The sequence below is a fragment of the Dipodomys spectabilis genome, unplaced genomic scaffold (assembly GCF_019054845.1).
Source record: "Dipodomys spectabilis isolate Male_0828 unplaced genomic scaffold, ASM1905484v1 ptg000108l, whole genome shotgun sequence".
NCBI lineage: Eukaryota > Metazoa > Chordata > Mammalia > Rodentia > Heteromyidae > Dipodomys > Dipodomys spectabilis.
In genome coordinates, this window is record NW_024870785.1 from 18,013,630 (window position 1) to 18,031,037 (window position 17,408).

At 37.7% G+C, this 17,408-nt stretch overlaps 1 protein-coding gene across 7 annotated transcripts in view; it reads right to left on the reverse strand.

Moving 5' to 3' along the window:
- The window catches only part of Herc1 (HECT and RLD domain containing E3 ubiquitin protein ligase family member 1), a 151,194-nt gene that overhangs the window by 68,043 nt on the left and 65,743 nt on the right, over positions 1–17,408 (reverse strand). For 6 of the 7 annotated variants that reach the window (XM_042688003.1, XM_042688002.1, XM_042688001.1 and 3 more), the window contains exons 30-36: positions 15,854–16,009; positions 13,873–13,979; positions 12,707–12,817; positions 7,801–7,977; positions 5,444–5,683; positions 4,696–4,779; positions 2,286–2,806 (exon numbers count right to left, since the gene is read on the reverse strand). In XM_042688003.1, coding sequence (XP_042543937.1) covers positions 2,286–2,806; positions 4,696–4,779; positions 5,444–5,683; positions 7,801–7,977; positions 12,707–12,817; positions 13,873–13,979; positions 15,854–16,009 — 1,396 coding nt within the window. The remainder of the gene's footprint in view (positions 1–2,285; positions 2,807–4,695; positions 4,780–5,443; positions 5,684–7,800; positions 7,978–12,706; positions 12,818–13,872; positions 13,980–15,853; positions 16,010–17,408) is intronic. The other variant, XM_042688000.1, reaches the window with a different exon arrangement.

Here is a 17,408-nt window from a genome sequence, read left to right on the forward strand (position 1 = left end):
ATCATAGTGCAAAAGCCACCATTGACCTTTATTTATAAAAACAGGCAGTAGGCCAGGTATAGATTGATGTAAGTTATTTGAAAAACTTGCAAAATAAATCAAGTTTATTGCCAGGCACAGTGTCTGAAGCCTATAATCCTAGCTACTTGGGGGGTCAAGATCAGAGGATAACAGCTGGAGGCCAGCCCAGACAAAAAAGAACTCCAGGGCTGGGAAGGTGGCTCAGTGGTAGAGCGCTCGCCTTGCATGCATGAGGCCCTGGGTTCGATTCCTCAGCACCACATAAGCAAAAAGAAAAAAGCCAGAAGTGACGCTGTGGCTCAAGTGATAGAGCGCTAGCCTTGAGCTGAAGAGCTGAAGGACAGCGCTCAGGTCCAGAGTTCAGGCCCCATGACCGACAAAAAAAATAAATAAATAAAATTAAAAAAACAAAACTCCGCCAATGGCTAGGTTCAGCAGTGCATCTGTTTTCCCAGCAGTGGGGGAGCACAATGTGTGGGCACAGTGGTGTGCACCTGTCATCCCAGTGACACAAGTAGGAAGTAGAAAGCTCAAGGAGGAAGAATGTAAAGTGAGACCCAACCTTGAAAGTAAGCAATGAAAAAGGGGACTGGAAGTAAAGCCCTAAAGTGCTCAAGTGGTAGAGTCTGCCCAGAAAGTGTGAGATCCTGAGTTCAAACCCCAGTATTACCCTCCTACACACAGAAAATCCAGTGCATGATATGGGTAATGGCTCTTTATAACTTACATAAAAGGAAACTTCATTTCATTAAAAAATTTACTTTGTAATCTGTAACTTCTGCTTCTCCATTATAATTTAAGTAAAAATGATATTTCACGATATGTGGCAAGAAAGTCTTGAAGTGTAAGAATGTTTTATTTACACAAAATATAACAAAGTTTTAGTAAGTATATAAAGTTCTGTTATACTACTTAAATCTTAGTTCTAGGCAGGGCACCAGTGGATCACATCTTAGGAAGTTGAGATCTGAGGATTGCAGTTCAAAGCCAGTCAGAGCAGGAAAGTCAGTGAGACTCATCTCCAATTAACCACAAAAAAAATTGGAAGTAGAGCTGTGGCTCAAAAGATAGCACCAGGCCCTGATTTCAAGCCCCAGGACTGGCACACAAGCACCAAAAACAAAAACAAAAACCAACAAAAAAAAACTTTCTATTTTACCTTCCTAATCTCATTTTTCCTTTCCCTATTATATTGTATTTATACATTAACTAGGTATCCTAAATCCTTTCTAAAACTAGGCAAAGAATAAAAGAATGTCATTGGAGTGTCAGCTTAGTGATGGATATAGTAGGGGAACAGAACAGGAGGGTCATGTATTACCCCTGAAATTAACTATGAAAGTCTACAGAATTCACTGGATTTTAAAACTATTACTTCCATAAGATACTAAGAACTACTACATGAGATTATGTTTGATATCATATTAATATATCCCTTTTTAGGAATCACATTAGGCAATATAGAGAATAATTTATAATATCATTAAGAAATCCTTTTCTTCAATTATATAGCCATTAAATAAGTGAGTTCCCTTATGAAAGGAGGTACCTGACATTTTCCTTTGTGAATGTTTCAAATCATGTCTGAATACCCATTTAAATGTTATAATGACACAAACTCAGTTTTGTGTCAAATAAATGCTATATATATATATATATATATCCAAAATTGTTGCCTATGGAGGGAACAGAAATATGTGCCTTTTCAAAAATGCAGAGTAAAAACACTCAAAGTCACAGATAATTCAAAACCTAATTTTAGTCACTCAATGTTCCCACTCTATACTCCCGGTCCTTCTAAACTAGCTTGCTTTTTACTATCCTAGTATATAATGGAAATAACATACAGGGAAAATAGCAGAGATGGGGAGGGGTGTGTAATTCAGTGGGAGAGCACTTTTCTAGCATGTACAAGACCCACAGTCTGATCCCTAGCATCACCCCCTACCACACACACACACACACACACACACACACACACACACACACACACACACGAATCAAATGAAAAGGAAAAAGGATTCTTACCACTTTTTTATAAAACAAATAAAACAAAACCTAATATATTTTATAAATCAATAGTATTTCAAAAACTATTGTTTTTAAAAGATACTACCTTCGTGTAACCAATATTTAGCTATACTGGAAAGAAACATTTTTATAAGTTAACGTATAGTTTATCTAAAACACATAATTATAATCTCTCGGCAATGGTTCACTTTACAATTAGTTATTTGTTAAAAGTGTAATGCAATAGATCATACCTGATGGTAATTTCCGCTTCATCCCATTGGACCTTGGCAGATGTACTGCCCTCTTTGACCACTCCCAGCAGCGTGGCATGGCGCCCAGTTTGCTTGTGCACACAACGGCCTCCAACTCTAAGACCAGCATCAACTCCACCTATCACTGCCAGCACAGGCCACACCTCTGTGCAAAGAATTCTCAGCTGTGGTTCTGAGAGGTCCGCAAGGCCATGCCTATTATGTTTACCTTTCTCTTCCTCTTTGTTCTCTTTCTCCTCTCTCATTTCATTTTCCTCTCGGCTCTGAACTGAGCGGCTTTTCTTTAGCTTCTGACCTGACTCTTTAACACATATCTTAATTTTATGCAGCCTTTCCATCATTTTTTTGTTAATGCAGTAAGTCCAGCGGTCTGTTCGGTGAAGGATACGGATAAGTTGAATTGTGGCCTCAGCTAACACTGCTGCTACTGGACTACAAATTGGATCTCCTGGAAGTAAGTCCCGTGGTGTGCCACGCATCTGCATATCACAAATTTTCACCTACATGAAGAAAAGAGGGTGGAATGTGTGATATTAATAGATCCTCTTTACTTGTAAGTCACTACAAGTTCTAGCAAATGGAATCTCACGTTGAACTCATGTTTGTCTTCTAGTACCTGTATATGTTATCACAATTTGCCCTCAAAAGTGACTAGCCATCAGAACCACCTAGAAGATGAATATAGACCAAGGTGTATGTTCCTGGTGACTCAATTTAGTAAAAAACAAAAACACAAAACACTGAACCTGGAGATATAATAGTTCTCATCATCAAAACTCCAGAATAATGAGTCCTGGAATTATCTTGTATTGTTCAAGGGACACAAAGAAAAAATTGCAGATCTACATAACAGGTAGTCTCAATTTGGACACACTCTGCAAATAGGACATAGAAGTTATGAGAGAAGTAAAACTTGGGTTCAAATTTCAACTTTGATTATCTTGGGAAGTTAATCTCTTTAAGTCTTAGCCTTTTCACATTAAAAAAAGGAACCAATAATAGTATCTGTCTCCTACACTCATTTTATTGTTTTTTTTTTGGTCTGGTTGTGGGGCCTGAACTTTGGGCCTGGGCATTGTCCCTCAGCTCTTCAGCTCAAGGCTAGCGCTCTACCACTTGAGCCACAGCACCACTTCCGGCTTTTTATTTTTTGCTTATGTGGTGCTGAGGAATCGAACCCAGGGACTCGAGCATGCAAGGCAAGCACTCTACCACTGAGCCACCTTCCCAGCCCTCCTACACTTATTTTAAAAAGGAAATTATGCCTATAAACTGCTTATTAGTACAGTGCCAGACACACTGAACGTTTAAAAAACGTTGACTAATATTAGTAGTATTCTTAATATTAGTACTGACTTCCTCAGGGATTCTGAAATTTATCATTAAAGATTTACAGACAGACTAAATAGACTGTCACACAGTTTAGGCTGGGTGAATTTCTACAAATCTGATAGATATTCAAAGCAGTAAACCAATATTACGAGTAGTATATTCCAAAACCTATTTAGGACTACAAAAATACCATCACGAAAAGGGATGTTATCAGGGACTGGGCAGCCTCCACTCACATCAGTTTTCACTGCCTTGCTGCTTGTTCCTCTCTCTATGAGACTGAGATCTGAGGATCATGGTTCAAAACCAGCTTGGGGGTAGCAAGAAGTCTGTAAGATTCTTCTCTCCAATTAACAACCAAAAAGCCACAAGTGGAGCTATGGCTCAAGTACAAAAAAGCACAGGGACACCGCCCAGGTCCCTGAATAAGCCAGCACCAAAAAAAAAAAAAAGGAAGGAAGGGAGGGAGTGGAGAAGGAGGGAGGGAGAAAGGGAAGATTATTTCTTTTATGACCATAATTTTTGCCAAAGAACCAAATTATACCTAATATAATTCTTATAATTCTCATAATTACACAAATGTGAAAGTTGACTCCCTATACTCAAAGTGCCAGAATATCAAGTAACAAATAATGCCTGAATACAGAGTAAAACCAATTTATAACCTTCTATAGAAGGATGAATTATAGGGGCCAGGCACTTTTTTTTTGTCAGTCGTGGAGCTTGAACTCTGGGCCAGAGCACTGTCCCTCAGCTCTTCAGCTCAAAGCTAGCACTCTACCACTTGAGCTACAGTGCCACTTCCGGTTTTCTGGTGGTTTATTGGAGAGAAGAGTTTCACGGACTTTCATTCCCAGGCTGGCTTTGAACCATGATCCTCAGATCTCAGTCTCCTGAATAGCTAGGATTACAGGCGTGAGCCACTGGCACCCGGCTGGCACTTTTTTTCAATAGTGGAAATATCTTATACTTACAAACTCTATCTGATGATGACAAACATTAATAAAAACAACAAATATTCTTTACACATAAATATGACAAAGTGAGGTTTCATTACCTTCTCACCGGGATTGCTACTATAGAACATGACACAAGGGTACAACTCTGCAGCATCTACATCTTCAAAAGCTAGTTTCGGTTCCTAGAATGTGGCAGGGGTGAAGAAAAGAAAAAGTAACAAAGTTTTTACTTTTTTATTTTTTAATTTGTTATTCCTTTTTTGTCAGTCATGGGGTTCTCTCTCTGGACTATTTTGCTCAAGGCTATTCCACTTTGAGCCACAGCACCACTTGAGGTTTTCTGGTGGTTAACTGAAGGTAAGAGTCTCATGGGCTTTCCTGCCCAGGATGGCTTTGAACTGTGATATGAACTAAACTCAAGATTTTAGCTTCCTCAGTAGCTAGGATTACAGGAATGAACCCCAAATGCATGGCCAAGTTTTTATTTTCAAGTTGATAATATTTAATCTCATTAAAATTCAAAGGCCTAACAAGCTACAACAAAAGTTACTAGAGGCAAATTTCAACTTACTGTTAACCAGACACTCTTTATACTATATAATCCTATGTTGTTCACCTATTTCAAAATCTTCCTGGGACTCTAACCTTTCTATTATTAGTTTGGTACAGAGAAAATATTTTAAGAGTCAGAAAGTATGTTTTGGAAAAAGAGCAAGAAACTAGATAATATATAAGTTGGGTAGCTAGCAGTTGAACAACTAATTTGAATGTACATTTGAAAAAAAAAAACTAAACAAAACAGAAAGGGGTGGGGTAGGGGCAATGCTTATGTAGGGATTTCAGTACCTCTCCATTTTTCCCAAAGGAAATGGTCCTGGCTTCCATATCTAACACACAGGTAATGAAATCTCCTTGGGTAAAGCTGGACAAGGTTAGAGTCTGTTCTCCATTGTGATAAAGGTTACCACTGTAGGCCCGATAGAGCCACATATCCGAGGTAGTACGGTGGTTAAAGTCATGTACTGGCCAGCGAGAAACTCCAACACACGTGCCTTCATTACCTCTGTTTTCCTTCACAATGTAAAACTAAAATAAAAGTCATAAAGTACATTAAAACTAAAAAAAACCTCGTTATGTGCTATTAACTGTATTAATCAATACTGGGAAATATGTTTATAAATAATATTGATGCATTTATGGGAACCTGTTAAGATTTCTTTTGCTCCTAAGTGGAAATAATGAATAATGAAATAACTTTATCAATTTATAAAGACTTTTAAAAGAATTTATTCTTTACCTTGTAGAAAATTCAGAATAACCACTGAGTACCTATAACATTTAAAATAAATAATTTTATACCCAGTCAGTTCATTCAGAACATTACAGATAATTAAAATTATCTCAGGAAAAGAAACATACAGGATTATTTTGTAGTAGTAGTAATGTAAATTCCTAAATTCTGTGTAAGATGAAAGTAACACCTAAATTTTTTTTCTTTATAAGAAGTGTCTAATGCTGGTCAGTAAAATGGCTGTTTCCAGAACCAGTAATAGTAATAACAACAACAACAGTAATGACAGGAGCGAGGATGACTCGAATCAATTCACTTTGTGTTCAGTGTTTACTGTGCAATGTTACTTAGCAAATCCTTAAAAACTAAGTATTATTGTTACCCTAATTTACAAATGAATAAACTGAGGGCCAGAAAAAATGAAAAATTTTAGCTTATAAGTTACTTATGGAGAAAAAGAAGTATGCCTCTTTCTGAAAATTATTAATAGAGAGCTTCAATTCCTTACACTCCGAATTTTAAAATCTACTCTATATAAGAGCTAAATGGCAGGCCTAACACTGATAATTTTACAAAGGCCAGCTTCCATCCCTGACCTCTGATTAGTGTCTGGGAGGCTAACTGATAAACAGGTTTCCTATAGTACAAAACTTTTCCTAAACAAATGTAAATAATCACTAGCTTGGAAAAAGTGAACAATGTGATTTATGCTAAGTATCTGCTTTCCTTCTGAGAGTCTGGAATTTTGAGACATGCCAGAAAGAATACAGATTATATGACCCTTATCCAGTAAAACAATTTGGGACTCCGAGTCTCTAATGGGCCTCTTTAGAAACACCACACATATGGTGCTTGCTGCATTTTTGTTGCTGGGGAATTACTACCCATGGGCAAGATAGAACATAAGGAAGATATATGTGGTACCTTCATATGCCACCTGTGTCTTTCCTTTATCATTCAACTTCGTATCTTTTACACATCATTATAAATCTCAACTATATCAACAAGTCTTATGATTCTTCCCCAGTGAATCTCTGAATGTTAAGTGTGGCCATGGGACCCTTAAGACAGATGACAAAGACTTATCTCTCCCTGAAGCACTGGCTAAGGAGATGAATATTTTCGTATGCTGTTAAAATTACTATTAATGTTAATAAGCCTTAATTACTGTAGGCATCTTTTTTAATGTTTATTTTTCTTTTGCCTTGAGCAAAAAACAATCAGCTAAGAAGCAGCTGTTGGAACACCCCATAGTCACCTTGAAAAGGCCACATGGTAAAAAAAAAAAGCCACTTGCTGCCAAAGCACTCTGGCTCTAGAAGTCACTGTAACACCTAAACTTTTTTTCTTTATAAGAAGTATCTAATGCTGGTCAGTAAAATAGTAGTTATAATAATAATAACAACAACAGTAATGACAGTCAAGACTGTTTAAAGCAGCTTGCGCCAGACTTTTTGCCATCACAAGACTTAATAAACTCCATATGACCCTGAAGCCATATTCACCCAGGCCAAAGAAAGAAACACTGCCCAAGTGGCTCTACCAAATGAGAAGAGAAAGGTTCCAAATATTGCCACAAAGAGGCATTGGGTAGACCAAAGAATAAAAATTAGCTTATATTGCTTTCTCTTCCAGGAGAATGAGAAATGATTTTAAAATCCCGGAAAGTGAGCTTTGGGCAGACTGCAATGACTGCAAGTGTGTTGCTCATTCCTCCAAGTTGGAGGGAAAAAGGTTAAGGCAATTCCATGGTTACAGCAAAGCTGTAGACTATAGAAGAAAAAGAAAAAAAAAAGCAAAGCAATGCTCCTACCTTGACCTTTGCCTTTTACTGCTAAAGCAGCTTATCCTCACCTATGATTAGTCCTATCAATGCTAAATTTATGTCTAGAGGTTTGAGTTATCTACATACCTTCCACTGATAGCACCCAGAAGTTACTCCAGTTGATGCCAATCCATATCCTTTTCCTCCACTGCCATGAGTTAAAATCTGTCCATTTTCCACAAGGCAACATTGAGCTTTTTCTGGATCAAAAGATACTTCTTGTATAGGAAGATTTTCATCTTCTTCTTCTAGCTCTCCTTGCTTCTACCAGAAAAAAAGCTACATCAGTATTTAGGAGTAAACCAAATCTCTAATACATAGTGAGGCTCCTTGGTTTTATTATACATATATATATATATCAAGTATCTACCAATTATTAGTTACTATACAAGGCAGTGGGAACACAGGCTAAATAGAGCATGGTCTCTGGCTATAAAGAGATTATCATCCACTTAGGGGACATGGAAACAAATAATATAGTTTTGCAGTGGGAAAATAACAAGGGCAACATGATCAATATGGTTGAAAAATAAGTGTCGAATCATGCTTGAAAAGGGCAAAGGAAGCATTCAAAAGACAGTGATTTGCAAGGTGGATCTTGAACAATGATAAGGCATTGAGCAGATGGACAAAGAAGAGAAAGGTACTTGAGGCACTTTGTACATTGCCACACAATGAAGGTACAACAGAGTTGTGATCTGAAGTCCCTGCCAGCAGTATAGAATGTCTAAAGGCTGAGAACAGTAGAAAACAACCTAGAAAGAGAAAAAGGAAAATGTTTGTGGAAGACCTTGTATGCCATATTAAGCTTTACACACTAAGGAATGTCTACATAGATGTCTTATCTACTTGAGCAGATAAAGTGGATTTATCACTTTACCAGGAAGGATGAATACAGAGAGAATACAGAGAGAATAATCAAGAGATTGCTGCAAGAGTTCAGAGAAGAAATAATAAGTTCTCTGAAGAAATAAGAATGGCCAATAGACACATGAAGAAATGCTCAACTTCTCTAGCCATAAAAGAAATGCAAATCAAAACAACATTGAGATTTCACCTTACCCCAGTTAGAATGGCTACAATCAAGAAATCTAATAACAACAGATGCTGGAGGGGATGTGGCCAAAAGGGAACCCTACTGCATTGTTGGTGGGAGTGTAAACCTGTTTAATCCCTTTGGAAAGCAATATGGAGGTTCCTCAAGACTATACATAGAGCTCCCCTATGACTTGGCAATCCCACTTTTAAGCATTTACCTAAACGATCATAAGGCCATACTAAAGCTACTAGCACAATTGTGTTTATCGCAGCATTATTCACCATAGCTAAGATATAGAACCAATCCAGATGCCCCTCAGTAGATGAATGGATCAAGAAAATGAGAATTCTATGCCTCCATCAGAAAGAAGTACATCACCCCATTTGTTAGGAAATGGATAGACTTAGAAAAAATTATATCAAGTGAAGTAAGCCAGACCCAAAGAAACGTAAGTCCCATGGTTTCCCTTATTTGCAATAACTAGTATAAATCTAGAATAATCTTACCAGACAAGCAGAAAAGGTCAAAAGCTACGTACATATGACCATATAAAATGATGCTAAGTGAAATGAACCCCAAGATTGGGACACAAGAGGTTTTATCTTTGTCACTGTTGTTTTTAATGTACTTTATGATTTTTTGTTTCTTTTGTATGTTCTTCCCTCTGTGGTATAACCGTTTTTACTATTTGATTCCGGTGCCCTGTATCTTGTATATACATTTTTCTAATTTGGGGAAGGGAAATAACAAAATGCTGAAACAAGGATATCGGTTGAGGGCTGGGAAGGTGGCTCAGTGGTAGAGTGCTTGCCTTGCATGCACGAGGCCCTGGGTTCAATTCCAGTACCACATAAGCAGAAAATAAAAAAGCTGGAAGTGGCGCTATGGCTCAAGTGGTAGAGCGCTAGCATTGAGCTGAAGAGCTGAGGGACAGCGTCTAGGCCCAGAGTTCAGGCCCCACGACTGGACCCCCCCCCCAAAAATTTTTTTTTAAATTAAAAATTTAAAAAAATAAAAGGATACCGGTTGCCCCATTGTAACAATGAGATGTACAAGACACTATGTTGAACTTTACAACATGGGGAGGGGGGAGGAAGGAGGAACTGGTGGGAAGGGAAGGAATGGTAGCGGAAAAACAAAGGAGGGGTAACAATGCTTGATAGGAAATACTCATTACCTTACTTATGTAGCTGTACAGTATCTTTACAATAAGAAATATAAAAAATGTTAACAATTTTATTGTATTAGAATAAAACATTTGAACGCAAAAAAAAGAAATAATAAGGACCTAAACTCATCCATTCATCAATCCAATAAACACTAAGGACTTTATCAGATCCTCTACCTTCAGCAGTGTATAAATGAATAAGATCTCTGCTCTCAAACAACTTATATTTTGTAAGAGGGAAACAAAAACAGGTAGTAAGTGATATGTTGAAATTAAAACTGAGATGTGACAAAGGGTTGTGACAACTACTCTAGATAAACTGGGGACTACAGAGAAATGATAGTTAAGTTGATAACTGAATGACAAAAAGTTTCTGAAACAGAAGGAAAAGCCCTACTGAAAGAACAAGCTTAATGTGTTCATGAAAAAGAAGGAAGGACAGTTCACAATACAGCAAGCAAAGGAAAAGGACAGAAAGGTCTAGATTTTTTTTTCGAAGAATGATGAGAAATCACTGGAATTTTTTTTGTTGTTTTGTTTTCTTTTGTCGGTCATGGGGCTTGAACTCTGGGCCTGGGCACTGTCCCTGAGGGATTCAGCTCAAGGCAAGTGCTCTACCACTTGAACTACAGTGCCACTTCCAGTTTTCTGAGTGGTTTACTGGAGATAAAAGTCTCTGAGACTTTCCCGCCCAGGCTGGCTTTGAACCTTGATCCTCAGATCTCAATCTCAGCTTCCTAAGTAGCTAGGTTACAGACTGAGTCATGGGCGCCTGGCCACTAGAATGTTTTAAGTAGGATTAGCACAATTGTGCGACAACAGAAGCAAACAGACAAGTTAGGGAAAAAGCAAACTAAAATTAAAATTTAGAGAATCAAAAGCCTATGGAGCTCTGGAAGCTGGGGGTTCATGCCTATAATCCTAGCTACTCAGAAGACTGAGGTCTGAGGACCATGCTTTGAAGCCAGCCCAGGTAGGAAAGTCTATGAAGCTCTTTATTGCCAATTAACCACCAGAAAACTGGAAGTGGCACTGGGGCTCAAAGTGGTAGAGCTCTAGCTTTGAACAGAAAAGCTCAGGGATAGCTAGAACCTAAGCCCTGAGTTCAAGCCCCAAGACCCAATGTAGTTACTTGGAATACAGAACAAGGAAGATGAGTGGTAGCTGAGAAAAACAGAATGGATCATGGAGCCACACCACAGCATGCTCTGACGGATGAAACAGAAAAATAAACGCCATAAAGGAAAATGAGGCCATCACACTAAGATGGAAGGAAATACAGAAAAACTTGGAATCATGAAAAGGGAAGAATTTAGACATAGGGAATTCAAGGTCCAATTAATGAAGGTCCAATTAATGAGAGTCCAATTAGCCTAGTGGCTATGCGGATGGGGCCATTAGAAGAATCTAGAACCGTAGGTCTAGATTAAGATTTAGGAAATTAGAGCCAGGCGCCAGTAGCTCATGCCTGTAATCCTAGCTACTCTGGAGGCTGGGATCTGAGGATCATGGTTCAAAGCCAGCCAGGACAATAAAGTCTGTGAGACTCTTATCTCTAATTAACCATTAGAAAACTGGAAGTGGTGCTGTGGCTCAAGTGGTAGAGTGCTAGCCTTGAGCTGATGAGCTGAGGGACAGCACCCAGACCCAGAGTTCAAGCCCCACAACCAACCAAAAAAAAAAAAAAAAGACCTAGGAAATTAGGTGGAACTATCACTGAAAACTGGGACAGGAAGGAAAGGCAATGGTTTTGATGCAGAGATACTGAGGTTGCAGTAAGATTGGAAGGCATTCCATGTACTTAAAATGGTCATGGATATAAGCAAGACTGCTGTAAAATTAAGGATACAAAAGAAAATCAACATTTTGGGATGAAGAATAGTTACTTCTCAAAGAAACCAAGAACTGACAAAGGTTATGGTATACACACAGAGAAGAAGAGAAGAAAATCAACAGAGGATAAAGTTTCCAATGGCTAAGAATGACACGCACAAAGACTCAGACAGTAGACCTACATCTTAAATCCTGTATCTACAGAGTAAGTCAAACACTGACTAAAAATATTTTAAGAAACTACTTCTATATTGAAGATGTTCATACTTTTGTCTTTATTTTATTGTATAGCATTAATACTGTATTAAGTATAAAAATTAATCTAGGAATGATCTAAATATGAAAGGGTTTGCATAGGTTATATGCAAATACCCTATTATTTTGTATAAGGATCTGGTTCCTCACTTATTTTGGCAACATGAGGAGATACTGGAACCAATTCCCCATAGATAATGCAGAACAACTTTGCATCATATTCAGCAATTAACAACTGTCTTTATCATTTAATTTTGGTATCTCAATAGGCATAAACAGTTGAGATGAAGTGGTAATGAGAAGTAAGGAGGTAAGAAAGATTATGCTCTTGAGAAACTTAGTAGTGAAGGACAAGAGAGAAGATAAAGAAGTCTTCATGGATAAAATGTGACTTAAAGGGGATAGCATGGTTATAAGCTGAGGAGAAGGAACCTGTGGAGTAGAAAGAATAACTGATAGAGCAAGGTCTATTGGAGGACCTTGCATCCAGAGACTAGAGGCAGAATATTAACCTGTGTCTTAAAACACTTTTGGAGCTAGAGGTGTGGCACAAGTAGTAAAGCACCAGCCATAAGCAAGAAAGCTGAGCAAGCTCAAGATTCACTACATCTAACCACTGGAAGAAAGGAAGGGAGGAAGGAAGGAAGGACCAACCTACTGACCAACAGACTGATCAACCTTTTGGAACAATCAATTACCTGTAATTTTATTTCTTGTTCTTTTTCTTTTATTTGAATGGCATGTTTGGCCTGAGCAATGGGAGTCTCCCACATACAATCGGATAGAAGGGAAAATAACCGTTCAACAACCTGTTTTGTTGAAGAAAAAAAAAAAATTTATATGAAGTAATTTTTTTTAAAAAAAGATATAGCATGTAACTAACATTAAGTCATAAATTAAATTTAAATACATCATCAAGGCCCAAAAACTACTTACGGTGGTTATAAGTGAAATAATTATTATTAACCCACTACAAAGTAGGTTCCACTGTCATAGCTATGGACTTCTGGTAAGGCTGTATAACCTCACACATTCCTCTCTCTAAAGACCCAACATAGGCCAGGTGCTGGTGGCACATGACTGTAATCCTAGCTACTCAGGAGGCTGAGATCTGAGGATCACAGTTCAAAGGCAGCCCAGGCAGGAAAGTCCGTGAGACTCTTTTTTTTTTTTTTTTTAATTTAATTTTATTTTATTTGTGAACATACTGTACAGAGGAGTTACAGTTACATGGGCAGGATAAGTCCGTGAGACTCTTATCTCCAATTAACCACAGAAAACCAGAGGTGACGCTGTGGCTCAAGTGGTAGAGTGCTCACCTTGAGCTGAAGAGCTCAGGGACAGCATTCAGGCCCAGAATTCAAGCCCCATGAACAAAAGACCCAACCTAGTAAGTAATTTCAGACTGACCTTTCCTCTTGACTTTACATGTATTCTTTATCCCTCTATTTCTCACACCCTATAACTTACTTTCTCCTTGCTTGAAAATGAAACAAAAAAGCAATCTTTGGGGCTGGGAAGATGGCTCAGTGGTAGAGCGCTTGCCTTGCATGCATGAGGCCGTGGGTTCGATTCCTCAGCACCACATAAGCAAAAAGAAAAAAAGCCGGAAGTGGCGCTGTGGCTCAAGTGGTAGAACGCTAGCCTTGAGCTGAAGAGCTGAGGGACAGTGCTCAGGCCCAGAGTTCAGGCCCCACGACCGGACCCAAAAAAAAAAAAAAAAAGCAATCTTTAAAATGAAAAGTATGCTACTGAACAAATGGAACATTTATAAGCAAAGAAACTACATGTATATAAGTTTAGATTTATGTGAATCATGTTGAAAATATAGAAAACCTCTTCTAGTAACTTTAAAAACAGAAACCTGGGCCATTTGATCATCTTCTACACCAGTTTCACAAGCTGGAAGCACAGCTTCAAGGACGTGAAGTGCAAGGAGTCTGGTTCTTAAGTTACCAACTAGAGGAATACCTTGAGAGGAAAGAGAGACATTTTCTTATCAATATGACATGTTTTCAAAGTTGAAATAAACTCTTTGTTAAAATCTCTGAGGCTGCTGAGCCTTTATGAGTGGAATAAACTCATTACAAACCACTACCACATGATATCTGGACCTATCTTACAGCCACTAATGCACATATTCATGTTTATAATGCAGTTAATATAATAACTACCAGTGCCAGATACTGTACTATGCATCTCACATGTGGTAATCCTTCCTGTTAATCCTCAGAGTGTGAATTATAACTCCATTTAACTAAGAGGAAACTAAGGTTTAGAGAATTTAACAATTTGTCCAAAGCCACACAGCGCAATAAAAGCAGAACTTAAATAGGTCTGTGAATCTCTAAAGTTAATGCTTATTTATACTCTCATTGGCTCTCCCTTGTTGGTTCCTTGTTAGGGTTAAAGGGCAATAAACAGCTTATACTTTTCCAAAGTCAGCAAACAGAAAACAGATGGGTTAAAAACAATTTAAAAAATAAAATAAAACAAAGTCAAATGACATATATACCTGAAGAACATTTCTAAGATGCTATATTTAGAAACATATACACACATATAAATAAATATATATATGTATTCCTTTTAAACATATAACTAATAAAACCAGATACAAATAAGTGAGTTTTCTTTTTAAGAATTTAATATGAAGTAAGCCTCACTTTAAGTTATACTAGAAAGGAATACTGTTAAAGTATATAGACAATGTAAATATATACAATAATCCATGACATGGAACATTATATAACGTTTTTTGTTCATATTTAGAACACATTGGGGATGATAAAAAAAGTTCTTGAAATGTATAGTGTTAAAAATATGCATTGTGATTATACAATGTTAAATTTGTTATGTACATTTTATAAAAATTTAAAAAAAGAGTAGGTAAGGACTGCCAGTAGTCTATATAAAACAATCCAGACTTTCAGGCAAAGAACCAGGAATTAAGCTTATTATATAGAGCTTTCATAGGGATTATATAATCAGATATCATAATCAAGGCAATTGAAATCCCATAATGATAAGTGAGAATGGACAAATTTAGATCTGCATCTTCACAATCCAAGAAATGAGGCAGACTTATGAATGACCATATTAAATAGAAATTCTCCATTTAATTTTAGAATATATTATTTGAACAAATAAGATCACATTTTCTAAGTGAAATTCACAACCTTCTCCAGTGACACTTCTTAGTGGTACCAGGGCTTGAATTTATGACCTTGTGCTTCTGCTTGGCTTTCTTGCTCATGCCTGATGCTCTTTATCACTTAAGCCATAGTATCAGGCCAGCATTTTACTGGTTTATTGGAGATGAAGTCTCGTCCTTTTCTATTCAGGATGACTCTGAACCATGATCCTCCAAGTCTGTTTCCTAAGTAGCTAGGATAACAGGTATGAGGCCACCAGCACCTGGCACCAGCGCCACTTTCCATTGTTGTCTAGCAATCTCCCAATTTTTATCCCTGAAACTGGAGTTTTCATAGGAAAAGTTTTTAGGAAACAAAAAAGAAAAGCAATGAAAAAGATCAAGTGCCTAATGGTCAAGTATAGCATTATTTAATAAAACACATGTGAGATAAAAAATAAAACAAAGCATGGGAATGTGGCTTAGTGGTAGAGTGCTTCCTAGCATGCATGAAGCCCTGGGTTTGATTCCTCTGTACCACATGAACAGAAAAAGCTGGAAGTGGCACTGTGGCTCAAGTGGTAGAGTGCTAGCCTTGAGCAAAAGAAGCTCAGGGACAGTGCGCAGGCCCTGAGTTCAAGCCCTAGGACTGGAATAAACAAACAATAAAAACAATTTTAAAAAATAAAACAAAGTCAAATGACATATATACCTGAAGAACACTTCTGAGATGCTATATTTAGAAGCACCTCTGTCCACTTTGGGGAAGCCATTTTTGATTGAATGGCTTTTGAAGATACAACTCTACGAAGAAAAACTAAAAAATCCCCTAGATGGAGTTCTGCTGCATGTTGTTTCCTGAGGGCAGCTGAAGAGTAAAGAGACAAGTTTAAATTATAACCAAAATTCAACAAGAATCACCTTCCCTGAGTTTACAATTGTACTCTGGTAGCACAAAGCTAATTCACAATCTAGGTTTTCAGTAAACTAGTCATAGTTGAAAATTTTAACAGAACGGGAAATTAATACAAATGAAATCTCCTTCATGTGTCCGTACATAAGACTAAGCATGTTAGAAAGTTTATTTGTTATTTTGGGGAGGGGGGGAGGTATTGTTGTTGTTGTTTTTGCCAGCACTGGGCTTGAACTCAATTCAGGGTCTAGGTGCTGTCCCTGGGCTTTATTTTTTTTTTTGGTTGGTCGCGGGGCTTGTACTCTGGCCTTGGGCGCTGTCCCTGCGCTCTTCAGCTCAAGGTGAGCACTCTACCCGCTTGAGCCACGGTGCCACTTCTGGTTTTCTAGTGGTTTATTGGAGATAAGAGTCTCACGGACTTTCCTTCCCCCGGCTGGCTTTGAACCACAATCCTTAGATCTCAGCTTCCTGGGTAGCTAGGATTACAGGCGTGAGCCACCGGCGCCCAGCTTGTCCCTGAGCTTTATATGCTTTATATATATGCTTTCTAAGGTTAGAGATTATAGTGGTTAACTGGAGATAAGAGTCTCATAGGACTTTTCTGCATGGGCTGGCTTTGAACCGTGATCCTCAGATCTCTGCCTTCTGAGAAGCTAGGATTAAAGACATGAGCCACCAGCGCCCAGTATTTTATCCATTTTTTTAAACCCTCATTCTAGAAAAGTAGTAGTTCCTTATTCCCATCTAATATTCCACTAAAGTTTTGAGAAGACCTGTGAACCCCTAAAATTGTACAAGGTGTTTATCTGAATGTATTTAACTAAAATGAACATTATTAATTACACCTAGCCTCCCAAATCCATTAAGTATTTTCTCCTTTATTAGAAAAGAAGTTTCTTCATAGAATGTGAGAAAAGCCATCAGTCCTACAACCTGTAATACTAATATTATTTTTCAATACTCCATTACTAATACTACCTGAGCTTTCACTATATTGCAGACACTGTTCTACCTGCTTTACAGGTTTTATTTCAATATCACTACCATCTTCAGAGGTTGATTCTATAATTATCTTGTTCTCTCCCTCTATCCATACCCCTAATCCAGAAAGGGCCTTAAGGGCTCCCAGAGGTGTTATGGTAATGATACATAGGAGGTTCACAATCTTTTTTGAATATATGACCAATTTTAGGCCTCTATTCTCTTAATTATATAAAAGATGTATGTAGTAGTTCAACTGTTCAGGGAATGAGTTCTATTAAAAACATAGTCCTTATGAAGCTACAAGAAAATTATATATCAGTAACTAAAAATTATAATGGCTAAATAGAATAAAAATTTGGTTAGTCACTAG